The 27,342-nt window shown below is 37.1% G+C and overlaps 1 protein-coding gene across 13 annotated transcripts in view; it reads left to right on the top strand.

Annotated features, from left to right (window-relative positions):
- Positions 1 to 27,342, top strand: part of LMO3 (LIM domain only 3) — a 227,741-nt gene that overhangs the window by 174,768 nt on the left and 25,631 nt on the right. For 8 of the 13 annotated variants that reach the window (XM_037136610.2, XM_037136605.2, XM_037136609.2 and 5 more), the window contains 2 exons: positions 1 to 7; positions 5,108 to 5,321. The exon at positions 1 to 7 is cut by the window's left edge and continues 60 nt beyond it. The exons of 1 other annotated variant lie outside the window; for it this stretch is intronic. In XM_037136610.2, coding sequence (XP_036992505.1) covers positions 5,116 to 5,321 — 206 coding nt within the window. In that variant the 5' untranslated portion in view covers positions 1 to 7; positions 5,108 to 5,115. Of the gene's footprint in view, positions 8 to 253; positions 306 to 416; positions 1,193 to 5,107; positions 5,322 to 27,342 lie in introns of those variants that run through there. 4 more of the 13 variants (XM_037136608.2, XM_037136614.2, XM_037136616.2 and 1 more) reach the window with 3 other exon arrangements.

Raw genomic sequence — 27,342 nt, 5'->3', positions numbered from 1 at the left:
TGAGAAGGTAAGTGCAGCAACTGTGTACACACGCGTCGGCTTATTTGCGGTGTGTGTCTGCGGGTGCGCGCGTGCGTGTGCGGATGTGGGTATTTTTTTCTTCTCCCGAGCCTCCTAATGAGGCATAAACTGGAGCTGCAGCCCCGCTCTGCACTGCAACTTTCACTCGGGCTGCAGCTCTGCTGAGACGGTTTTGTTTAAATCATGTGAGGCTTCATTATTTTTATGATGAGACATGAAATGCAAGCGGAAGATGTGGATGGAAGGAGGGAGAGCGGCTGCGGAACGTCTCAAGTATGACTCGAGTGGATACTAGTCAAAGTTCATGCTGAATTGCAGCATTTCCACACCCCTGACTCTCCGGGGACAGAGGGGCTGGGAGAGTTTGGCATTAGAAGATGCACGCTCTGGCCCGGGCCGCGGGCAGGGAAGTGGGTCCTAGGTAGGTTCCTGAGCCCCCTTCTCCTTACTTGCTGGGATCCATGACCCCCCACCCTCACCCCCAAGAGCTGAAATTGCAACCCTTTGGTTCTTGTTGACACTTCTGCTTCTCCCCACTCTGCCATAACTCAGTGTGGTTCCCAGAGATGGAAAAGTGACTGTTTGGAAAGGAGGAGGTGGAGGGGGAGAAGTGGCCAGAAGAGCGAGATTCCGTGGAGCCAGGTGCCTATGTCCTAATAGGTTCAGATCCAAACTGATGGCAGCACATTTTTACGGGGGGCTTCCCAGATAGCTGTTATGAAATACAACTCAGATTTATGGTCTTTTTCATATTGAACATGATATGCTATGCTAACGCTGCATGTGACAGTTTAATCAAATCCATTTGTTACCACGAAGCTAAAAGGGGCCGCTGGGATTTTAGGATTATGGGCAGAGTTAGGGAAGCATGTGGCTTTGTCATTCGCCATCATTTTGCACACTGCCACAGTGCGAGGGGCTCTGTGTGTGCGCCGCGTCTCGTCTGGCCACACTCGTCCCTTCCCCCACCCCTACCACCACTCTGACCGGCTCTCAAAGTGGCTTCACAATAGTCGGGTCCTCTGCGGTGTAGGCTGCGCTCCAGGTCCACGCTTGAGCTAAATAAGGAGACCCCCTTCTACGTCTACCTTTGGGCTTGGTGCTCAATGCGAAGCCGCTGCAACTCAGACACGCCTCAGTCAACTCATGCAGAAAAAGGAGAAAAGTTTTGGTAAGGTTACAATCTATCATGGATGCACTTTGCCGGCGCTCGGCACTCTCGGCTGTTCAAAAGCCTCCCTACTCTTCCGCTGCTTTTGTGTCTTTCTAAAAGATCCAAAATATTATTGTTGTAACTGCTTTGAAAGACTGCTGCTTAAACCAATTAATCTGGCTAGGTGCAACAAATACTGCTACATTCTTTGCAAATCATCCCTTGTGTGGCTGCAAAGACACAACCACAAAAGGCTGGAGCGTAACTCCGCAAGGGATTCTTTGTTAGAGTGTATGTATGTTTCTTATTTTTTTTATTTTGCATGTGAGCTGCATCAAAATTGAACTCAGTCTTGCAAATCTCTTGTTGGCCTTTGCCAAGCACTAGCACTTTGCTGCCATGGTAACTGTAATTAAACTGATAAGAGTGGAAAAATGTCAGTATCTCTGAGCCTTGCAGCTGCATTGGAGAAAAAGGGAATCAAATTGGTTCCCAGCTCCATTGCTCAAAAAGGGGAGGGGGTGGTAGAAAGATGGGGAGGGGCTGTTGGGAGTTGAAGGGGCAGAACAGAGTTAAGCAGCTCCAGTGTCTGCGCTCTGGGGACATCTATTTGCATTGTTGTCCCTTAGGGGGCTGCAGCCTGTAGGGATGCTCTGGGCCAGTGAACAGAGAGAAACAAGCTTTTAGGCCCAATCCAGTTCTCCAATTGGGGCTGGGGGCTGGGAGAGGATGAAGATGGGCAGGAGGAGAGAAAATCTTTTGTTTGGTACCTCTTGGCAATCGAATGGCCATGTTGGCCAAATTCTTTTAATCTGTGTCACTGCTCCCAGCTGCAGAACCTGCATTCCCATTTTAGCATCTTCCTGAGGCATCTCATCTCTGCCAGCCCCCTTTATGTATTCCCTCTAACAATTCCTTCTCCCAAATTGTTCTCTGTGAATCTTCCGACGGGGACAAGACTGGGACAAAATGTTTTCCATTCACTATGTATAGTTAGTCCAAAAATATAAAAGACTGTGTCTAAGTGCTGCAAATCTTTTATTATGATTATTTTTTAAACCCCTGTGTGTTGTGGAGTTGTGGTTACTTTGTTGTGTTAACTACTGAAGCTGAGACTGCGCGGATGAATGGCACAGAACAAGGGAACATAATGGAGGCAATCAACCGTTAGGCCGCCTCACAATGCAATCCAGGCAATTAAAAGCTCACCAGAGTTTAAATGAAATGGTTCTACTCATTTCTGCACACCACACTGCACAGGCTATTATTTATGTCTTTTTTTAAAAAAAATTATGATTTCCCTTAAACTGTCAAATAACTCAGAATGGCAGGGTCTCAGAGGCAATAAGAATTTCCCTCAGAACAATTTACATGCCAGTCTAAAACTAGTTGAGTCCTGATGTGCTAGGAGCGACTTGTGCAATGTTTCTCAGCCCTACACACATAACTCTACCCAGACCTGCTCTTCTGGGTAGTGAGAGGAGACTGCTGACTTCTTTCTGCCTTTCAGGTTTATGGCAAAGTGGTGACTACAAAATAGTTCTCTTTCTACAACTGGTAAAGTTGTATAGTATTGAAAAGATTTCCTTTTCAAGAAAAATGTGAGGATGTTCTCTAAAAGAAGGCACCAGAATGGAGTGTAAAATATCAAACTCCTTTTATGTCCAAGGCCAAACAGAATGCAAGAGTTTCAGATATTAATTGGCCTCTGAGTGCTAAATTAAAATGTCAACACAACAAAAACATTTTGTGAGGACAAGCAGGGTAGTGTTGCTTGTGCCAAATGTTGGTATTCCCTGTCATGGCTGCAAAGCATTTTGAATAAAGAGAGCTGACCTTCCACACTTGATGGTAGTAACACAGCTTGGAAATAGAGCTTAGCTACGACTAAAAAGGATGTTTAAAAAAATAGCTTTGTGATATGGCATTAATAGCCTTATAAATTGGATAGTTAGAATAGCCACTCATAACACACCTCTAGATGTCTACAGTAATGAAATCCACAATGTCACTGAGTAAATCAACATTTCTCCTTCCCCATAGGTGTGTGGGTAAGAGACACTAGGGTATGATCTGTACTGTAATTAATGGAATTCATTCCTTGTGGAACCTTGTTAGAAGACAGTAACTAGTTCTGATCAAAGAAACTTCATTTGTCAGAAGTTCTAGAGAGTGAGATTTAGCAGAGCTATCAAGGGTCATGATTAATCTACACTATACCCTTAGCTCCTTCAAAGAAAAGGAATAGAAAACAGACTATAGGAATACCACCTGCTCTCCTGTTCAAAGCCAGCTGCTAGTTTGCAGCGTCGGAACCCACAGCTCTGCCTATCCCTCTGAAGGAAAGGCTACCCTGCTTCCCCCACCCACCCCGTGCCATTGCTCTAACCAGAGAATTTATTTTCTAGTGGAACTTTGACATCATAACAATATTATGTGCAGTTCATGTGTTATTTGTAGCTAGGAAAGTTATCCATCTGATGCTGTGGTGCCTGGATGTCTCTTATCAGTGTGGTTCAAACAAGAAAAAGGTAGTGAAAGTGATAGAAGTGAAGTCTTCATCACCAGGCACCAGAGAAAATTGAAGAAGGTTTAACTCTTTTGGAGGGAGGAAGTATGCAGAAAATGCTCAAGATCGTAGCTTGACATTTCTCTTGAGGGTTTCGAATGCATGCACATTTGGTGTTTTGTATCCTTAAGTGTGACATAGCAGAGAGGTGTCCGGACTGTAGGAAGGCCACCAAGTCTAGGGTGTAACTGTTGTTCAGCTTGGAGCAAGTCCCTTAACTCTCTTACTCGTCTGTATCATAATTTGTAAAATGAGGGAATTCTAAATTGACAGATGTCTATAGTGTTTTACAGTGCTTAAAATGAGTTATTTGATAAATAGGAAACTCTGAATAGTTGATCCAGCATTTTTTTTAAAGCTGGGTGTTTGACACTTAGGAAAGGATAAGAAACTCAGGGGAATATTCTTTCAAATTTTGGTCAAGGTATCAAATCTAAGTAACCCAGCTAGACTCCTTATTTATGATAAAAATGTATCTCCAAAATATAGATATGCCCGTATTTCTAGTATGGCATTTTATAATATATGTAGATAGCACATTTACATAGGAGCAATTTTATAGGTATTTAGACTTTTCTTTCTGTTGTTTTCTATGAAATAAATAAGTGCACATTTATGCTAATAAATCATATAATCCAATTCTTTAGTTTTATATGCAAGTATGTAATAGTATATAGTTAGGTAATCTGCCATCAATAGAGGCACTAAATGATGCTTGTGAGCATAAATACATTTTTTATTTTAACATAGTAAATACTTTGAAATATCAAGGGCACAGAAGGAAGTATTCGGATGCAAACAAGGAACATGGCATTGGCGAGATTTGGGGTGACTGCACTGTGTACTTCACGAGCACCTTTATGCTGGTGAGGGTAGTGTGCACCATCCTCAAGCACACGTGAAGTGAAATTTTTAATCAGTTAAAAACCCCTCAATTTGGACTCCTATAATCTGTTAAATAGCTTTCTTTAAGATCGTTAGCCATTTACTCACCTTTTGTCCCTAAAGCAACCATGTTATGTAGAGAATGGTGACACTATGGAATTATTTAATGTTATTTAACTTTGTATGTATAACGTCATTTTACTGTGTACAACACAAATTCATTACTTTCACAACTTTTTATGTATGACTTCAGAAGTGATTCATAAGGCCTTTATAGAGGCTGAGCTTTTCCGTTTTCAAAATTTAGTTGGATTTTAGTACAGCCCTAAAAAAGAAAGTCTCATACTCCTAGAAAAAGGCGGTATTAAGTATTTAACTTGTTTGAGGTCTTTTGATATCTTTTGCATCTTCTTGTAGTTCCAGCTTTCTTTCTTTCTTTCTTTTCTTTTTTTTTTGTTTTTGTTTTTGTCTCCTTTTAGGTATACAAATGCTCTCAGTCCAGCCAGACACCAAGCCGAAAGGTTGTGCTGGCTGCAACCGAAAGATCAAGGACCGGTATCTTCTAAAGGCACTGGACAAATACTGGCATGAAGACTGCCTGAAGTGTGCCTGCTGTGACTGTCGTTTGGGAGAGGTGGGCTCCACCCTGTACACTAAAGCTAATCTTATCCTTTGTCGCAGAGACTACCTGAGGTAGGAATTATCCTTGCACACCAGTGATGACTGGATTCCTTTTAAAATACTTTTGTAAGTGTATTTTTTGTTTCCTTTCCTTACCACCAGCCTATATTCCTGAAAGATGTTGACCTGTCAGCCTTCAAAATGTGACCAGGTGCCTGTTAAGCAAATTGTTGCTTAAGCAGCGGTCAACCAAACACACTATGGACAGTGTTTTTTGATTTGGCTTACCTTGTTCCTCATATTTAGGGATATGGGTCATCCCCTGCCGGTATCGAAACTGCCAGTTCATGGCAAGGGTGTGTTTGGTAGAAATCAGCGTACAAAAATTTTAATAGACCATGAGCTTTCAGGGTGGGCTGAGTTTAACACAAAATATTCAACTGTTGCAGATTTGTCATTCTGTTTGAAATTCTCAACTGTTACTTATTGGTATATTTATTATATAATTTTGAAAACTTTCCCCAAGTGTGAATACATCTTCCCCCCATGGCACGCCAGGTGATCCCAGCCAGACGATCAGTGGGCATTAACAGCCTCACACTTGCCGGTAGCTTCATGGAAATTACCAAAACAAAGATCCCCACTGCAGTGGGGAAATGACAGCCACTGTCCTTCCTGCAAACCTCAGAGCAGGTTCAGGACACGGCAGAAGCTCTTGCTTGTGAATCCATGAAGCTGACTGAACTCGTTCCCCAGCATTTAGCACTCGACACGTGAACTCTTTAAGAAGAATTATTTTGCTTTCCAGGAAACTTTGTGACTTGATTCAGCTGCACATTATTTGTACTAATAAAGCAGGATCTATCAAATTAAAGAAGTGATACATGCCATCATTTGCATTTTCATAGTTGATAGACTTCATCAGTTTTCTAGTCAATGTTAAGTGAGTTATTTTGAAAATTTTTTCCCCCATGACACAAAATTTATCAATCAGCAGTAACTCCTTAAACAAGATAGGTCATTTGGGGAGGTACTTTCTAGGAAATTTGGTCCTTCTTACTATGTAGTTCAGTTATTTTTCAGTCTGATTTAATCTTGATGTATAAAAATGTGCGTTTTGATTAACAGTAGTTGCAAGAGGTTGATTCAGTACTGTTCAAATTCTAGTCTTCTCCTTCTTAGGACTGCCTCACCTGACAGTCTCCTGACTAAGTAGGACCACTTGTTACTCCTTCTCTGTGTTCTTCAGTGCACAAAATACACGCAAGGTGCCAACAATGGGAAGTGACTTGATAGCCAGGATTTCCCTCATTGTGGTGGCACAACTAATCAGAATTTATTTATTGCGTGAATTATTTTAGAACTGCGGTCTTTCAATCTTTGAAATAAAAATTTCTACTCCATGCATTTGAATTAGAGCCTTATTCCTCCTGGGTAGAGCAGTTGTTTTGCTCTCAATGACCTACCATTGCTTCCTAGTTTCACTTTATCTTTACTAACCAATAAGCCAGGGCTTCTTGACTCCTTTAGACTTTTACATTTGTTTACAACTGTGGTATTTCAAGCAGACTTGTGTTACAGCAATTACAAAACAAGAAGTTTATATAGTCTAGCAAGATTAAGGTGTCCTAATAAGCAATAAAGACAGAATTAAGTAAAATTTAAAGAAAATCTTTGAAAATATCTGGATTTTTTACATCAAAAATAGAAATTTGCCAGTGAAATACCTGTGTCCTGAGTGAAGCTGTTTTGCAGTTGTCAATATAATAGTGAGTGAGAAAGTAACCTTGGACTTGCTTTGTTTTATGCTGCCTTGTGGTAATAAAATGTGATGTTCAGTTGCTATTTGATATCTCACATAAGTGTTTTGTTGAAGGGAATTTTCACAGTTTTTATATCAGAAATTCTTATATCTCTCTAAGAGACTGTGTTGCTCTTTGTGATATAACTTTTAGTTAATTTCTGATAGACTCAGACTTTTAATGCTTGTTAACTTATATTTAAAACTTACACTTCTTCCAATATAAACCCTTGTCCTGATTGCCAATACATTCATTTCTCAGAGTATAATTTCCTCTTAAATCGGCCATTACCACATTAACGGCTAGTTGTTATGCTAACAGCTGAAAAGTTGTTAACATTTCAAACTAAGTTGTTCGCAGCAAGCTTATCCCTTATTTAAACTGAACGATGCTGCATACAGCATGACTCCTTCGGTAACTAGTAATCCATCAACTCTTGAAAATCGCAGAAGTGAAATGGGAATCTAATATGTGCGTAAAAACACTGCATTAGGTATCATACACCTTATGCCACAGATGTGGTGTCGAGTCTTATGTGGCAAGCATGTAGTTCAGTGAAATTGTGTGGATGTTCAATAACAGATGTCTCTGATTGGCACATTAAAATACTCTCTGATTCTGTATGTCAAAATGGACAAATGTGATCAAGCCAATTTTATTTACAAATTAATTTCTTTGTTTATGTATAAATAGTCATTCAAAATGTTTATTGAATGCCTGGTTTGTGAAAGGCATAATTTTAGGTAATGGAGGAAATAACTAATGGACAAAGGGAGCGGCACCTAGAATTGTTTTATCTGATTATTTAATCATTATACACAATCTGCACTATGGTCAATGAACAAGTAGTATTCTATGGCTATTTCCCTCCTAGTTCTGCACATTTTCTTTCTGTATTTTGCACAGTCGATGAATAACCATTTAAATCCTGTTCAGAAGTGGTTTGGTTTGGTTTTTGGTCTCTGGATATTACATAATTTCTTTGAGGCACCAAACAAGCCATAAGTAACTTAAAGGTTTGTATTACTATGTCCAAATCACTAAGCATCTAAGTCAGAATATGGAAAATAAGAAAGAAAAAATAGTTTACCTATACTACCAAGTTATCTGTTATAGGTATTATCTTCTGCTAGGTAATTTTTTTCACATCTATAAAAGAATGCCGCATTTTGCCGATTGTTTTTAACCTTCTAATAACTTCTCTTTTCAAAAAAACCAACACAATAAAACACCTCTAATTGTGAGCAATGAGTCTCGAAGTGCCAGTGTCTTGCTTTGCGTTAGTTGGAGTCATAACAGTGATGGTCTGTTTATGCAAGTTCTTTGAATGATGAATACAAGAATTTAAATCATAAAATATTTTCTCATGGGTTAGCAAAACTGTGATTGTGGTCAATGTTATTTCTGTCAGATTATTTTCTCCTCTGTGGCACAGTTAGTTATGTTTAAGAGAAAGAAAAGAAAATATTTTACAGTGCTGAGTTTCAAATCTGAGCAGCCTACTTTCCATAGCGGGGCTGATATGATGTGTTTTATTCTTCTGTAGAATATAAAATGCATGGATCTAATGAGAGAGAATTTGCCCGTTTGTAAAATTGTTCTCCACTTTCATTCATTACATAAAGGAAGAGAAGGATTGACTTCCAAAAATTTCCTCTGTTAACACGTTCTCTGACAAACTATGATGTCAGTCTGCCCATCGATATTTATTTGCCAAGACATAGAAATGTATCTGTTAAAAATGTACCCAACACATTTATAACTTTATATTGTTAAAAGATGAGCTTATGACCAATTAGAATGGAAACATCTTTGTATCTTGAACTAGATTTTCAAATTAACAGACTGCATAAAGTAGATTAACAATTACTGTAAAAAATAGCAAAGTTTTATTAATGGTGTTTACAGGACTCTAATCACTGCCAAACTATAATCTTTATTTCAGTTTGGAAAATGTGAATAAAGTAGTTAATGTATAATCAGAGTTTTAGAATTAAGATTTTGTAAGAAGTTAAAACTAGGGGAAATAAAATACTTTTCTACTTGGAGGCAGTAAATGCTACCAGAATTTATCACTCAAGTTCTGGGGTAATTGTTTGATTTTTTGGTAAGCCTAAAACTTTTTACTTGTGGTATACTTAAAGCATTAAGTTGATCCAGGCTGTACCTTGCACCTCTCTGAATGGTGTCTTACCAGAGAGTGGGTTTGAAGCTGTTGTCTGTGATGTGTGCTGTGGAAGCTACTTGCAGCTCTTCCTATATGAGAAGTGCAAACTGCCTGATAGAAATTTTCATGCAATTTGCTATTTTTATGTGTGAGGATGATTTCTTTAAAATGAAACTCTCAAGAAAGAGTGATGCTTCATGCTCCACCAGCATTGCCAATTAGCAAAAAGGATTTGAAGTTGCTGTGCTTATTACAAATTAATGGTTTAATATAATTATATAATAACTTTAAGATAGAACACTAAAATCAAATGCTACATAAAGTCTTAATCTAGCTAAAACTTCATTTCACACGAATCAAACCTGGCGCCTCTCAATTTTTACATAAGGTTAAATTTAAATTAGTTCATGATTAAGACTTTAGAAGAAAACATGAATATGTTCTTAATATTATTTCATCTGACAACTTAGTGCATACATTTTTTTAATGTTAAATAAAATGTTCACTTTTTTTCTTTATTGTCATCTTTTTAATATTAGGCAGTTGAAAATATCTTCCCTGGAAAGTAATGCATTTTTATTATTTGAAAAATAACTTTTATTTTTAATTCTAAAAATTTTAGCTTTTATATGGAGTGGAACTCCTACCAAATAAACTTTTGCTTTCTCTACAAGCTTCACTGAAGCTTTCTCACACTTTATTATAATCATAACTTTTACCATATTTAAATTTATAAGCTAATCTTAATATTATGAAATATTTTGACATATGAGTATATTAGACTTTATGACCTGTTAAAAAACACTTATATTCTTTTCAAATTTTCTTACCTTATTTGTAGCTTTATAAAAATTATATTTTTAAGTCAATTTTTCTGTTTGTTATTATAAAGCATTATTAAATTCTATTTTAAGTATTTTAGACTATATACCACTCATGGATCAGTATAAATCAGGAGGGAAATTTTGTTTTCTAAAATACTTTAGGAGACTGCCCCTTACTGCAGAAAAAAAAAAAGAAATGGTGGATTCACACCAGAATTCCTCAGTGTCAACTTCTTCGTAATAATCTCTTTAAAATATTTCATCTATAAAGACAATTTCTTATTTGTAAGTTTTATCTGTAATATCTTTCTTGAGAGATGAACTTTCTGCCCTTAATTCTGTGATTCATCCATTTTCAGTGAGTGATTATCTAGTATAGTCATTTTAGTTTTGTGGATTTTTGTTTGGGTTTGTTTGACAGACAAGATATTTTTTCTGAAAAATCCATCCCCTCCCAGCCTACAATATTAAAAATATACAAATACTTATGCTATTTTATGTCTTTACCATTTTTATCTTTTTATAAAATGTGGAATACTCCAGTCAGGATAGGTTTTACACATAAGATGGATAAGTTAGACATACCTGACTTAGCAGGAAAATATTCTGTTTCTACAAGTATACTTAGGATTAAATGCATCTGGAAGACCTACATTTGAGAATTGCTAAAATTGCTTATTTTGCACTTTATAAATACATAGAACTCTGAAAAAGAATATCTATTTTTGGTTGCTCTTAAAGTATATCAAAGTAAGCCAGTACTTCATTTATAAACTCACCATTAACTTCCATTAAGTGACTAATAATACATTTTACTGCTGTTTTTTGACTGCATAAACATAATTTATTAAGGAATCTCATTTTAAAATATGCTGAAAGTAGTAATTTTATAAATGGTTTTGATGAATATATGCCTTGTAGAAATGTATTATGTAGTTCAGATTACTGCCTCAAATAAAAATTATTAGCCTAAAAGAAGAATTATGCCAAACTAAACGACCATTGTATTCTTCTTCAACACACTGTGAGGCATTGAAATCTTATTTTGGTATTTGGTTTGAAAATAGTTTTCATTTCCTATGAAAATGTCTTCTAGTATTCAAAATCATATCCTGCAAGCTCATTCTATCTTCCAAAAATTACCTAACATTTCTCATTTTTATCAATAAATATTGAGGCATATGAAATCTAAATATAAGACAAGATCTTGAAAACAAGGGAAGTAAAAATAAAATAGCATTGTTTTATTCAACTGACCAGGTATTTTTAAAGACAGCATTAGCATCAGCCATGTTTCTGTTAAAATGCATTTTCCTTTTGTGTTAATTTTTAAATCAGGTTATATAAGGGATTACTCCTACTGATACGTGGAATTTCCCCTTGTTCATCATTTAAACTGGCATAGGTGTACCTATGAAAGCTGCCTGTACAGATATGAGAATCTATATGACCTTAGAATAAATGTTAACTTCTGTCATAAATGATTTTTACCAGATCACTATAGTCTGCAGACTTTGAAACTTGTAAAATTCAGATACTTTATGCCAGCTAATTTCTTAGTATTGTAAATTATACCACTGACTTATTCCTACACAGTATTCACCATTCTAAGAGGAAAGACAAGTTTTATTATACTATATAATGCCTAAATTTATTCCCTTGTGATTTTTATCACCCAATTCTATTTTTCTCAGCTTCTATGGAGTTTCATGCTTTCTGTTCTATTTCTGTTCCTACCATCAACAACATACTTGTTTTGATGATTAACCATACATTTCTTTTTTCAGGGTATTCATAAGAAATGTATTTTGAAGTGGAAGTTTACATTGTGGCAGTTAGATTTTCATTTCTTACTTTAAAATAATTTCTTTTGCTTACTAAGTTATTTTACTCCTTATCCATATTAATGGGTAACTTTTCTCTAGTAATTAAAATCTAAGCCTACTCCTTTATTATATTCATCAAACATAGTTATAATTAACAAACTACCCACATCAGCTACTTGTGCATTCACTACGCCATTTTTGCTTTCTGCTCATATATATTATCAAAAAGTTCCTGATAGACCTTTTTCTCAACAATATTATTTGTAGTTATGCAAAGATTCTAAATCTTTTGCTGAATGCTTTTCCTCTGTAGTGCTAGTTTTTTGTAATGCAAAAATCTCTAACTGTAGATTTTGCTTGTTTAAAAAAATCACACTTGAGATAAATGCTCATCTTGCAATAGTAAGATCCCTGATTTGAAGTTGAGAAATTAACATTAAGCTGAATGTATTAAGTTAGAGTCTCACCAGCGTGTGTTGTTATGATTCAATTTAATATTAAAAACTCTCCAACTGGGCTACTGGGAAAATAAAAGACTCTTAGGAATTCAAAGATTATTTGCAGAGGAGTATACCAAAGCCATACTTAAGTAAAATTGTTATTACCAAAGTAGTAACAGATTGTCTACATTAAACCCGTTCTATTAATAAAGACAGAAAATCAGTTTTAGTAAACATAAATATCAAATATGACAAGGACGAGTAGGAACTTCATAAATTGTGCTAATGCTACCATTTAATAGTAATCTTAATAACACAAAACAAAAATAAATTCCCATATTATTTATACCATCAGATCCCAACTGGCAACTTCAAGGAGAAAATAGCAAATGTTCGACTTTGCTAGCTTATTCTTATTTTCTAAAACTTTTAGGACCATATCATTTCTCTTACAGCAACTCTAATAGAAATGCATATAATTTTTTAAACTATTTTATTCTTTTTCTTGGTTGTAAAAGATTCCAAAATCTCTTAAGTAGTGTCCTTTGATAGACTTCTCACGATTCACCAAAAATAGCAGAGTCAAGGCCACTACTCTTTAAAGCACCTGCTGGCACTGGGCCTGATGACTGTTTTGTGTTTATCAACTGCTCAGTACAAACGTGTTCTGACCTGTTAGAACTGTCAGATGAGTGATGGCTGCCTCTTCCTTTGCCTGGTTGCATGGGGGCAGCAGTGGGAGAGACAAATGGAAAAAGCACTCGTAACTTCTAACACTAAATATGAGTATCAGTTTCAATGGGCAGGTTGATTTGTACTCTGCAGGGGAGAAGTTCAACTATACTGTGAACATAATTTTAAAGCCCGAAAGTATTGTATGTAAATACCCACTGAGGGAAGGATTACGTGTGCTTTGGGAGATACAAAGAAATTAGAAGTTATTCAATTGCCTTAAAACTTATAAATGAGTATTTTCTGTAGCCATTTATTAGGGAAAAAAGAAAAATGTTCTGAACTACAAGAATCCTTTCCTTCTACATTACGCCCTTGATGAGTGAATTCTCATCAATGTGTTTATATTGGTGTTTATATATATATGCTCTCATGTTTTGCTATCTTTCTAACAGTTTTTAAAAAATGAAACCATTTAGTCAGTTAACAAATATTTAAGTGCCAATACTTCATTTCTATAAATGATGAATATAGAATATCATATTTCTAATTGATTTTATATAGTATATCACTGTAAAGTCATTAATAGTTTACTATGCAAAGAATAAGGCCCTTGGTCTGGGAAATTTGGGAAGAACTTAAAGTTATTTTGCATATTTTCCACAACTGGTGTGGCCACCATTGTTGTTAAGCAACTAAGTAAAACATATAATGAGTTTTAGTCTAATTATGCCCCGTGGAGCCAGTATAGAGAATGAAAAAGGTATAATCAAGAGCTATTAGAGAAATTTTAAAGAACAGAGGTTCTAAAAAACAAGTAAAATTTAAGTCCTTTTGTAAGCCAGCAGTCCTGTTATAAAGGCTGAGCTTCATACTTATATTTTGGAAGCAGAGTAAGATAGATTTAGCTCTGTAACTTCCATGCTGTTTGCATTGTTTCATCTCTTATCACAGATACTGGTAAAGTATCAACAGAGGTACAATTAACATCCCCTGCAAAATGCTTAGTATCCTTGAGCCCCATTTTCCCATTCAACAAATATTACTCTGTATACTCTAAGTACTGCACAAAGCCCTAGATACAGCACTGAATAAAACACAGAAATACCTCTGATCCTTTTAGAGCTTATATTCTAGTTAGGGGAAGCAAATTATCAACAAAATAAGTACCGAGTACATTGGGAGATGATAAACACTACAGGAAAAGTGGAGCAGTATAAGAGGTTTGCAGAATTTGTATTGATGCTTGTGTGTGTGTGTGTGTGTGTGTGTGTGTGTGTGTGAGGGGGGCTGATGGAGAGGGAAAAGGAGGAATGGAACGAGAAGGATTTCAAAAATTAAATATGGTACACAGGGACAGCGTTGTAGAGAGGGTGATTTGAGTGAAGACCCGAAGAAAGCAAAGGAGCTAGCTGTGAGGTTGTATAGGAAGGACCTCCTGGGCACAGGAAACAGCCAGTACAAGGGCCCTCGTACTGGCCTCTCCAGCTTGTCTGATGTGTTTAAGGAACATCAAGGATGCTAGTGTGATTAGAGAGAGTGACAAGAGCCACTCTGTGGTCCTATGGTATCCCCTGTTGCTGTTACAACCTAGAATACCTCTTTTTCTAAACGTCCTCTAAGGAAGTGGTAATACAGTTGTCCCTTCAGATCTGCTGGTTATGCATCTGTGGATTCAACCAATTAAGGATTAAAAATAGTATTTTCAGTCCCTGGCTGGGAATTTGTGGATGCCAAGCATCTACTCTGTACATTGTTCTACATCATTTTAAGAGACTTGAGCATGTGGATTTTGATACGCATGGGGGTCCTGGGACCTATTGGTTGAATGCTGAGAATACTGAGGAATGACTACTTCCATCCGAGAACTGCTGTGAAGTTTATTCAATTAGGCTATTATGGATTGAATTCCCTTTGGTATTGCAGAAGTCATCTGCACAATTGAATGGGATTATTTTTCATTTATTATTTACTGGTAGTGTTTTTAATACATTTTTATTTGGCCCCGTGATGACCCTGTTTGTTTAAGTAATAGTTATGAAATGCGAATCCCAAAGAGACCTCAGGGTTCAATCATTTGACTGTTGCTAGTTCATGGGCGATAACATAGCCATATTTCAGGCTGACTCATCTACATACTTCTGTTAAAGTGCTCATAAACTGCTTACATATAACATTTCAAAGTGAAATACAAAGGAATGCCCATGTTGATGAGCTAGGGTTGCCAACACAGCATGAATGGGAGTAACAGCTTGACCAAAGATTTTCTTAAATTCTATCCTGATCACAATGTGATTGATATATTTTGAATACTTAGGTAATAAAAACTGCAAAGATGTGGATTTTTCTAAAGCGGACACTTTTCTATTCTTGAAGTGGAAACATCAGTTATTCTAGGTCTGAAGGGTAAATTTTCCTATTACTTTTAAAGTAAGCTTGAGTTTTTACTTAATTAAATTATTCTTTAGTACAAAATATTTAAAATAACACATTTGCTGTAATTATCATAAATGTTTCCAAATCCAGCATTTAGAGAAAATACATCAAAGACATATTGCTATTTAATCACATGCTTGATGAGATGAGAAAAATGTTATATAAGTGCTCAGTTTATGTTTGTTTCTCACCCCTCACCTAACCATGGCTCACTAAGTTTAGTTTTGCAACAAGAAAAGCTACACATTAGTCTTTAAAACTTAAAGATTAACATGCATTCCAACTTATAAAAGTAGGATTTGTATGTACAAACTATTTCTACCTTTAAACATTAAAAAAGTTCATTAAAACTTTAAATACAAATCAAGGTTCTTGAGGCCGCATTTATATTGATGAAATGGGCTAGGATGTATCATGGGTATAGGTGCAGTTTCTGGGTTACTGTGCCTTGAACCTTGGAAAGCAGCCCTGTATGAATGGGTGAGGCATTCAGCATGGTGGCCACATAGACTCCATACACAAAGTGGAAACATACTTTTTCAGAAAGCCCAGAGGTGGTGGCCAAAGGGCTTTACAAGTCTTTATTTTATGTATTTACCTTTAGAGAGAGGGGGCAGGAAGGAGAAAAAGGAGAGAAACATAGATGTGCAAGGGAAACATTGATTGGTTGCCCCTTTCATGCCCCCAACTGGGAAGCTGGCCTGCAACCCAGGCCTGTGCCCGACTGGAAATCAAACCGACAACCATTGGGTTTGCAAGCTGGCACTCAGTCCACTGAGCCACACCAGACAGGGCTATAAGTCTTAATACCTGCTGTCACTCTGCACATCTGTGTGCTTTTTGCTGTTTTAATTTCTAACAGCCCTCCTATGCTGCTTCGCAGATGGGGCATCCGTTGTTACTGCCATTTTGTCCGGTTGAGTTGAAGACCCATATTCCTAACTATTTCGTGAGTCTCACCTTCCAAAGTAGATCTATTTCATCTTTCTTTTAAGAAAATGTTGCTTCATCTTGAGCTGGTAGTGTGCTTGGTTTTTAAATAATGTTGTCCATGGTAATTATTAAACTAACCATTATCTTTCAGAGATCACATGCTTATTTGACTAAATGTGTTAAATGCTTTGTCCTCTTGATTAACTGTGGGTTCCTTTAGTTACCACCCAAAAAAGTTGTACATTTTAAGGAAATTAAAAATTTGTTTAATATTTTTATTTTCTTTTGAGAGTTTATCTGCTGAGTAGTAGTTTCTCATTATTCCACCTCATGGAATATACTCCCATCAGCTATCATCAGTGGCACATTGATTATATATTACTATTGTGATGCTTTCACCTGCTGGTTTTACTTTCTCTGAATATCACTTTATATAAAGAGAAAAGTCATACCACTTCTTCCTAATTCCCCACATGTGTCCCAAAGCAGGCGAGGTTAGATGGCACACTTAGGTTTTAGAGGCATGTTGAGTCGCATGATGGTGAAGGGTCCAGAGTTGAATCAGCCCAACTCAGCTGCATCTCTGGTTTTTTCTAGATAATTACACAACCCCACTAAGCCTCAGTTTACTTACCTGTAAATAGGAGTAACAGACCCATTCCTCGAATTGTCAGGAGGTGTCACTGAAATACCCTAGGGAAAAAAATTGAACATACTGGCTAACACTCCCACGCGAGGTTCTGTTGTTATGCATGACGAATAATACTTGAGTGATGAGTGCTATTAAACATGAGGATAAAATTAAAGAAACAGATTAAGATGAGTTTTAAGAATGTAAATAATCAAGGATATGAAAGGCTACTATTATATATAACAAGGTCTGTTCCAACTTCCCATCTGCAAAGAAGGTAGATAAAGAAACACCTAAATACATGTGCACCTGAAGCCATATAGGAAAAAATATTTCACAGTGGAGATTATTGGAATCTGGAATGGGTTGCTAAATTAAGGTTATAGAGTATTCTACATAAATTATGATTAATTTGAATCTTTTGAGGAATTGTTGAACATGCTATTTTCTTTGTAACTGAGATGGTATTTTTCTGAAATATATGCTCACACTCTCCACATTTTAGCATGTGAAAGTTCTATGGCCTTGTAAAGCATTATGTTTAATATCCCATAGGGTAGAATTACATGTAAAATTTGAGCTTGCTTGAGGTTTCCTTTATGGTCTTGATTTTTGTATCTTTTTTCTCAGGTGACAAGGACAACTGAATGCCAATACCTTTTAACTGATCATTCTTTTTTAGAGTGTTCTCTAAACATCCTGATTACAGACATTTATTCCTAAAGAAGTTTTAAGTGTGCACCTTTAAATATATATTTGTTGATCGTAACTACTTCACTGTACATTTTTAAATTTGAAAAACGGTGTTCAAAGGATAAGATATAAAATAAACAGTAATAGAAAGGCTAGTAATTGTGGAAGCATCCCTGGGGTCTGTGCAGCCCCAATATGGGTAGTGCTATTATTTCTTAACAGCTTTTTTTAAGCTTAATGGAATGTTACTTAGTAGTGATACTTGTGAATGGAAGGGAGAAGACCGATACTTGGGAAGAGAGTTGTAAAACAGAGATGTGATAGTTATTTGTAAGGAAAGGACTTTCTAACATGAGTTAATATGACATGCTCTGTTTATTTAATATTAAATCAAGGTTTTCTTTCTGAAAAATGTGGCAATACATGTTGACTCTTCCTAATGTTATACTATAGCCACTGGCAACATTAAATGAGGTGGAGTTTCTTCCTCCCCTATAACCTCCTATTCAGGACACGGTGAGATTTTAGACAGATAAATGCTAAGAGAGAAAGAACCCTGTGTACCAAAGGCAGTGTTTGCTGCATGTAATACATATCATTGTTTGTCTCCTGTAGTGAAAAATACTTGTGTCGTGCTGTTAAAATGCACTCCTGACAGACCAGTGCTTGCTATTATAGGGTCCATTGCTTAAAAAAATGATACACTGACAGAAATACAATTTAAGAAAATTTAACACCAAGGGCAGTCAACCATGTAGGCTACTATTAAGGGGCCAAAACTCAAGGCCAGGGGTTTATTTTTAAAAGAGGCACAGTTTATTTGCTAGTAGTAGGCAAAGTTAAAAGAAAAAAAAATCGAACTTGAATTCCTTGCTCTCCAGTCTGTAGAAAATTAATGAATGCAACAGTTCAATAAGATTTTATTGCAGAAATGTTTAAGTGAAACATTTTAAGAATGCTTCGGAATTTTTAAACAGTTCCTTACCATTTAGAAAGCTGTAACACTGCAGTGCGTAACAAATTGTTAGCATTGGATCCCAGGCACACCCAGTGATTTTCTTGAAATGTGTAGTCAGAGCTGGTTAATCTGAATCACTTTGTGCATTTCATTTTTGTGTGTGCAGCTTATAAATATATTTGAGATTGACAGGTCAGCAGCACCCACAATTACTACAGTTTAAAATGTAAGCTATTGTCCAAGTACCCTTATGGGCATAGTTGGGTAGTTAAATGCACTGGATTTGGAACAAGGCCTTTTGAGAAGGAAAATAACCAAATAGGAGATGTGATGAGATAGATTGGATTTCAGAAGAGTACAGCATGTTCTAATGAATAAACTGCTACTGAATGATGATAAAGCATGTGTTTTTAAGCTATCACATGGCTCTATTATTAGGAGAGAAAATTCCATGAATTTAGATGAGACGTATTATCTAATTTTACCATTTTAAAAACAAATCTGCCAGCCAGTAATATTTGATGCCAACTGTGTATGGATTACATGCTCCTTTGGGAGAAAGGTTACAAAAGTAATACAATAAATAATCTGAGCTTCGAGGAGCTTAACTCAGGTATCAGAGAGAGAAAAAACACATCTACTGCTATGGATCATCAAAAGATTGTATCTTACGTTTTCTGCCCTGATGGTATAGTCTTATTGTCATACTCTAGGCTGGGTGTTGGGAAGCCATTCGTCCTGCCAAGAAAGGATGTCCAAAGAGGAAATGCAGTGTCTTTGCAGATGTCCTCCAGAATTCAGCTGACCTGAATCTGACAGTATTATACAACAGATTTTTTTCCCTATGAACATGGAAGGCAATGAATATTGATGCGTATTGTGAAGTTTGTGGAGACACGTTGACCAGGGCCTCGGTGACTCGGTGACTCGGTGACTGCGGTAGACACAGAAGTGTCTCCTGAGGAAGTCTGTGGTCCTCAGCTCTCTTTGCCACAGCCAAGGGTGGCTCTCCATTCATGGATGCGTTTTCGTTACATTTCTGAATTCCACATGTGGGCTTTATCATACCATGGTATCTCTTCAGTCTGTGTTCTGACCGGAGAGTATAACCTAAAATGCTGCTGTTCGGTGCTTACTTTCTAACAGTTATCTGAAGGGAATACTATTTATGGTGGACCATGAAAACCTGGGTGTTAAGTAATTTCTTCTGACACTTTTAAATGTATCCTTTGGCTCACTCCTGAGAGCTGTGCACTTGACACTGACCCTTACTGTTTCGGCTCCTCAAAATTTGTCAAAGAATTATACAGCCAGGTTTTACCATTAGCGTGTGTTGAAAAATATTTTATAAACAACTGCAAAATTTCAGTGTCTGGGGATGCTGCTGTGGACTTTGTTGACTGTATTGCACGCAATGTCCTGCAGACTTCTCATTGGACTTCCTTCCAGATCTTAGAATGAGAAAAGTTTCTGGGGCTCTAAATGATTAAATGGTGTTTTGCTCAAGGGGTTGAATCATATATTTGTTTACACTTTTCTTCTTTGTTTCCTCGGGAGCGCAAATCCAAATTTACTTTCTTTTCTAATAACAGCCTGATGTATTAATATGGTCTTTGGACTGTATTCTCTTACCCACATTTTCTTTTTTTCCACATTTTTTATTGTTCTTCAAGTATAGTACATATTTTTCTTTATTATGATACCCAAAGCTACTTATGTCATCTGAAGATGATTTTTGAAATTTTTGAAATGAATTGGGTTATATAGTTAAATAAATGAGAACAGTAGGGAGAAAAATAGAGGCAGGAGCAGATGAGATATGCTTGGCTAGATGATCGAAAGGAATTTGGGAGAGGGAGGATGTGATGAAGTTTATTCTTTAGTCTGGATAGTATATACAAAATACAAGTGGACCTGAGCAACATTTAGAACAGTGTTTGAGCTTTCTGTATATAGGATAATGATGGTAGCAAATATAATCTTTTGTTTTTTAATTTTCATCCTTACTGTTGTGTGATTATCTCTCATGAAGTTAATATGTTATTTTAATATAAACGTATGTATGCAAATCTTTATGGACTACTGATCGATAACTTGTTTTTTATGGTGGTACTTGGGTATAAACAAGATAGGTTGAATAATTATTTCACCCAGGGCTAGAGAGGCAATTACAGACTCACATGCCTCCAGGTTCCAGGACCCAGGCAGGTGAAGGATGTGGTGAACTGGGGCTTGCCTGTCCCATTGAATGGAAGCAGCAGTGGTTTCATTTCAGGGGACTGAGGGAACATGAGTCTCAAGTTGCTGAGTTCTCTGGGTGAACCAGATGGGTCTTTTCTGGATCTTTAAGTGAAGTCTCTTGGCCTTAAGATATTGGCAATTAATTCTAACATGTAAGCAGCTTGCGTGTAAACCAGCTGCATGTAAACTGATCACTGGAACTCTCCAGTGCTAGTTTCAGATAGCTGAGCAGGTTCTTCCATCTGTACCATTGCCTAACATGGTCGAAAATGTGTCTTAGCATCCTGAATTCTTGAAGAGGGGAATCTGTCTTTCATCCCACATATACTCCTTATATGCCTGTTTCAGCAACCTCCAGGGAGATTTTGAAATTGCCGGAATGAGATTGTTTAAATAACTGGAATGGGATGTTTGCAATGGAGAGCTCACTGCTCTGTGGGTGAGAGGCAACTCTTGAGGAAAGAGCTTGCTTACTTTGTCCTGAACCTCATGGCCATTACTATTTCCTTGGGCTTATGCAAGATATTTTGGGAGACTTCACTGTACTACAGTTAAGACATTTAAGGCCATCCAGTCTTAAACAAGCCTTTCAACCCAATAAGTAATTACCCATTAATGAATGAAAGGCAAATTCACTACCACCAGCCCTTAACCCACCAATGTTCATTCTAATCCTTTCTCATTTCCATTGCTTTCCTCATTCTCTGGGATTTCTGCTGTTACCTTGACTCAGCACTTTTCCAGTGGGTCCTCTGGAACCCCTCATGTCATTGTCAATAATCTGTCCATGTCCACAATCTTTTGCCAAGATGCTTTTCCCATCAAACCATTGTCTTAACTGAGTTTCATCCATTGCTTTAACTGAAACCTGTCTCATTGTTAAGGACACAGGTTTCCTTTCAGTTGTTAAGAGTGGCACAGTGCTATTTACTCTTGGAAACCCCACATCCTAGGAAGCCAAGAGGAGAGGCTGGCATTTTCTTGGATACACACAACCATCTCTACTCACTAATAAAAATGCATCTTCCAATAAATCTCATACAACCTAGTTATACTAGCTTATACTCTTGTTCACTCCTGTCATTTCTCTGTGCCACAACTCCGAGAGATTTTAAAAGGCTTATAGCTGATCTATCCAAAACTAGTCCTGTCTTGTCCAATCTCCTTAACTCTCCCGAATATCAGCCCTCCCTTTCCAGGATTACATACAACTCCTTGTCCTTAAAGAAAAATATTCCATCTCAGGAATTGTAAACTCCATCATATCATCCTATCTAGTTTGCAATACAACTCTTCCTTAATTTCAGAAATTCAGGCTTCCATTATGTCTTTTCTCCTAATTTGGTCAAATCTATGAGTCTGCTGTTCTTCCCTGACCTGCCCTGCCCAGCATGAAGCCTCCTATAGATCATACGTGCCCCTGTCCATCTTTTTACCCCATGTCTATCCTCTGGCTCAGTGCTCACCGAGGCTCTAGTCCATCAAACTGGCATCGGTATACCACTCCCCTTTTTTTACTTCTACAGCGTGGTTGAGCATTGCTGGAAACAAGCAAATAAAACATAGATTGATGCTCCTGCAAATAATTGGTTTCTCTTCACTCGGCCTCAAGGGCTGAGCCCGTTATTTGTACTTGACTACCATCCTTGCCCATGACCTTCAACAGCTCTACTGAACATTCATAGTTCCCTTTGAGGCCCTTTCTTTGGATAGTTGTTCTATCTTCCCTTCTCAGCAGATGCCCTTGCTGCTGCCACCAAAATCGAAGCCATCAGGTTTGATTAAATCAGCCTCTTGACACTATTTACATTGCATCTACTTTTCCATTCAACTCTAACTTCTTTTCATCTTCTTTCTTTCTTTGTTTCTTTTAAGGCTAATTCTATGTCCTTAGCTCCATTACCTCAATGTCCTGTCAGTCTTCTTCTTTTTTAGGTATCTCCTTTATCTTTGGTATTTATTTTCTTTCTTTTTATTGGTATTTTAATATCTCCTTTTCTATAAGCTCTTTATCCTCAACATCTGAATGAATGTATGCGAAACTTTCCCATCCTGAAAAAAAATTTTATCCCTCAAATATATATTGGTATTATCCACCTCCTTTGTTGCTCAAATGTTTTAAAGAATAATTTACCCTTATACCCACATGTATACATCTTCAACCTCAGTTACTTCTCATCCACTTGTGATCTGGCTTCTATCTCTAACTACGGTACTGAAATTTCTTTCCCTAATATTTAATGGCTAAAACCCATGGGCATTTTCTCAGAGATCATGGAGTTTTTTTTCTCTTTTAAATGTTGATTACTCTTTTCTCAAATCTTGGATGGTATGACTATACTATACAGTTCAGATTCTTTTCTGAGTGTCTCATCCCCATAAAACACTTAAAAGAGTGAAGGATAGCACCCTAGGAACACAGATCTTGTAGGGGTATACTATTTTTTTTCTCCGAGATATTATCCATCTTCATGTTTTTAATTGCTGCTCATAGTGTGAGGGCTTCTCAATCTCTCCCTGTAGTGCTTTACTCTCCTCCAAGAGTAAATCAGGTAAATCTAGCAACTTCCTTGGCATCTGTAATTGAATAGTACACAGGAAACTAAAGCTCCAAGTAGCTATAACGCAACTTCTATAAAATTAATGTAACTCTAAGGTAGTACTCTAACCAGAGAAGGATAATATAAAATATATAGAACTAGTTTTATTTATGAATACAGATACCAAAAATTAAAAGGTTTTGGCAACCTTTTAAAATGTATACAATGGATAATACTCCAGGGACAGGTGAGATTATCTTTGGACCGCAAGGAACAAACACCCGGATATGTTTCCACCCAGTTCATTACATTATCAAACCAAAGGAGGAAACGCCATGGCTATAAGTGATATGTGCAAAAAAAGCAATTATTAATATTCAGCAGCCATTGCAAAACTTCCAAATAAAGGAAAATGAGAGAAAGTCAATTAAATATGATTAAGAAATTTATTGAAACTTAACAGCAAATATATAAAAGTTAAGTCCTGCAGAGTCATTTCCATTAAGAGCAGGAAAAAGCCAAGGATATTCACTATTATCACTTTTATTCAATGTTGCTTTAAAGGCTCTTTTAGCTAATGTAATGGAATATGAAAATAAAGTAATCAATGTAAATATTCAAAAGAAAATTGTTTTCTTTGCAGATAATTGGGCAAACTCAAGGATTAATATTAACATTTGCCAGACTAGCTAGATAAAAGATAAGGTAAATAGAATGGTAATTTTACTTTATGCCAAAAAATGACTTAGGAGAAATGGAGAAGAAAAGAAATTCATTGAGTAGTAATAAAACTTTTAAAAGATAGAAGCATTAGGGTCCAGTATTCCTTTGAACAAATCTTTTTTAAAAAGATTTATTTATTTATTTATTTATCTATCTTTAGAAGGGAAGGGAAGGAGAGAGGGAGAGAAACATCAATGTGTGGTTGCCTCTCATGTGTCCCCTGCTGGGAACTGGCCCACAACCCAGGCATATGCCCTGGCTGGGAATTGAACCGCAATACTCTGGTTTGCAAGCCTGCACTCAATCCACTGAGCTACACCAGCGAGGCGGAACAAACCTTTTTAAAGAAAAACTGCAAAGAAGATTTTCCTCTATTGTTTATTTACATATATTGGATAAATATAGAACAATGTTAACTGGACTGAGGACAGAGCTGCTGTAATTAGAAGGGATGGTTTTTACTCTGAAATAAAGTCGCTCAAATGATGGCAAATGCTTTCAGAGAAGCTGCTCTATTCCAGATACTGTCCAAGTGACTGGGACTATAACAGTGAAAAATACTTTTCAGCATTTCAAAAGGCTTTTTTAAAAATTTTATTTAGTTATTTTTCAAGTACAGTTTTTTGTCTGTTTCTCCCATCCCAGCCCCCCTGCCCCATGCTCCCCACCTCCCTCCCATTTCCACCCCCCAGTCCTCATCCCTGTGTCTTTCATACTTGTTCCTCAAAATCCCTCCTCATTTTTCCCCTTAAATTCCCTTCCCTCTCCCCTCTGGTCGCTGCCCACTTGTTCTCTATTTCAGTGTCTTTGTTTTTATTCTGTTTGCTTGTTTATTTTGTTGTTTAGCTTCCTGTTAAAGGTGAGATCATATGGTATTTGTCTTTCAACACCTGGCCTGTTTCACTCAGCATAATGCTTTCCAGTTCCATCCATGTTGTTGCAAAAGGTAGTAGCTCCTTCTTTATCTCTGCTGCATAGAATTCCATTGTGTATATGTACCACAATTTTTTGATCCATTCATTTACTGACGGGCACCTAGGTTGCTTCCAACTCTTGGCTATTGTAAATTGTGCTGCTATGAACATTGTGGTGCATAGGTTCTTTGAAATGGATGTTTTAGGATTCTTAGGATATAATCCTAGCAGTGGAATTGCTGGGTCAAAAGGCAGGTCGATTTTTATTTTTCTGAGAAAATTCCATACTGTTTTCCATAATGGTTGTACCAGTCTGCAATCCCACCAACAGTGAACTAAGGACCCCTTCAAAAGGCTTTTATCTAAAAGCCTTTGTCTTTGCTTGGCTTATATTTTAGTGCTATTTTTAAAGTATTTTCTATGAGCTTGGAACTGTGCTAAGTAACTTTACAGATGTCAACTCATTTACCCTTTGAGAACTGTTATTATACCCATTGTAGAGACAAATACACTGAGGCACAGGATGATTAAGTTGTTTAGCCAAAGTTCCCAAGATACAAGTGGTTGAGGAAGAATTCAGTGCAGAGTGTGCCTCCCAATCCCATTCTCATGGCCTGTGCTTTCGTGTATAGTAACCACAGTCGCAGTGCGCCATGATGCTGCCGAGAAGCAGCAAGAGGACTCTTCACCTGTGCGCCTGGATTCCCTTTCTAGACTGCTGGTATGCCGTTGCTACAATGTCAGTCGATTAAATGCATGCCTGGGGGGGTATGAAGTACCCACCCGGAAACTTCTTTCTCATCAGTGGTGTGAGACACCAGATTTTAATTCTGTTCTGTGAAGCACACCCATGATTTTTCTGGTGGTGGTTTTTAATGAAGGGAGGAACTTAGACAGTTCTTTGTTCTTTGGTGTTTCTTAAGCCTATTGGAAAACAACCAAAACATTTCAAAATGCCTCCTCTAAATACATTAATAATGTGCGTGTAAGGATATATATATATATGTATATATATATATGACATTTTGTTCTTAAAAAATCCCTATGGAAGTTTATGACCTTTGTAATCAATGCCTTTTTTTTAAAAAACTAGTCTCTAGAGAGTGTTTGGGTTGGAAAAGGTCACCTATTTGCAGTGATATACTCTGTCAAGAGTGTGTATAAATGTAATATACCAGATCTTAACAATGCAATATAGTTTGTTGGGATAGAGGACTTCTTTTCTGCTTTTTATTTCAAATGAGACTTTATTAAGTATAGAGCTATAGACGATTTCTTCTTGAATATATTCTTCTAGTGAATTAATTGGGCTATTAGAGTGCTTTGGAATTTCGAGTCAGATCTGAGCCCAGACAGCCTAAGATGGGGCTTCATCAAAGAAAACACAGCTTCCTTCCCACCTGGCACCCGCTTTCTGCCCTACTCCTCCCCTCTTCCCCACCCACTTACCATCAAAGAGGTGGGAGGTTACTTTGAATGTATATTGTTTAAGTGAACTAAATAAAAATAGTATTTCTCAAACTTAAGTAGTTTATATGTCCTTTAGAGGAAAAAAATTATCTTAGAATCCCCCAAATATTTCATTCAGTTTGAGAAAATTATAGTACTGTTGCTTTAGGTTATTGCTTAATATTTTCTAAGTTTTATGAAACTGTAAGAGTGTAGGGACAGCACAGTCTGCTGCCTGGGAGGCCTTCTGGGGAAGGATGGCCCAGGAGTAGCAAACGGGCAGTTCACTGGAAACAGCTGCCTGCGCAAGCTCTCGTGTCCATTTGAACTACGAGGCAAATAGGCTGGTCAGTTTAAGCATAGAGTAGCCAGATAAAATGCAGGATCCCCAGTTTAATTTAAATTTCAGATAAGTAATAGGTCATTGTTTTAAGTATAAGTATTTGGGAATCCTAAATCTGGCAACCCTGACTGGAAGAGAGAACTACAGTCCTATAGAATGGGTCCAGAGAGCCATCCTGGGCAGAATGGATATTATTACATGGGTAAGATGCAGCCGTCATAAGTCATTTGAACAAATTAATGAAATGAGGGAATTAGAGCTTTAAGGAAATGTCCACTTCTGGATGTGTGCAGACCAGTTTGCGAGGAGGAGAGAATGTGCTTTTGTTGTTATGCCTACTTATCCACCTCTCCGGCATTAGAAGACTGCAAACCTTTTGAGGGCAGGGAAGTGTTTTATTTATTTGTTTTATTGTATCCAACATCTAGCAGAAAACCTGACAGGTAGTAGTAGGGGCTCAATAAATACTGACTAGAGGGCAGGAGGAGGGAGTAGGGTAGC

Source organism: Artibeus jamaicensis, unplaced genomic scaffold (assembly GCF_021234435.1).
Source record: "Artibeus jamaicensis isolate MK-2021 breed Jamaican fruit bat unplaced genomic scaffold, CSHL_Jam_final contig_233, whole genome shotgun sequence".
NCBI classification, from domain to species: Eukaryota; Metazoa; Chordata; class Mammalia; order Chiroptera; family Phyllostomidae; genus Artibeus; species Artibeus jamaicensis.
Note: the sequence above shows the minus strand (reverse complement) of the source record. Positions and strands in the feature narration are given on the sequence as shown.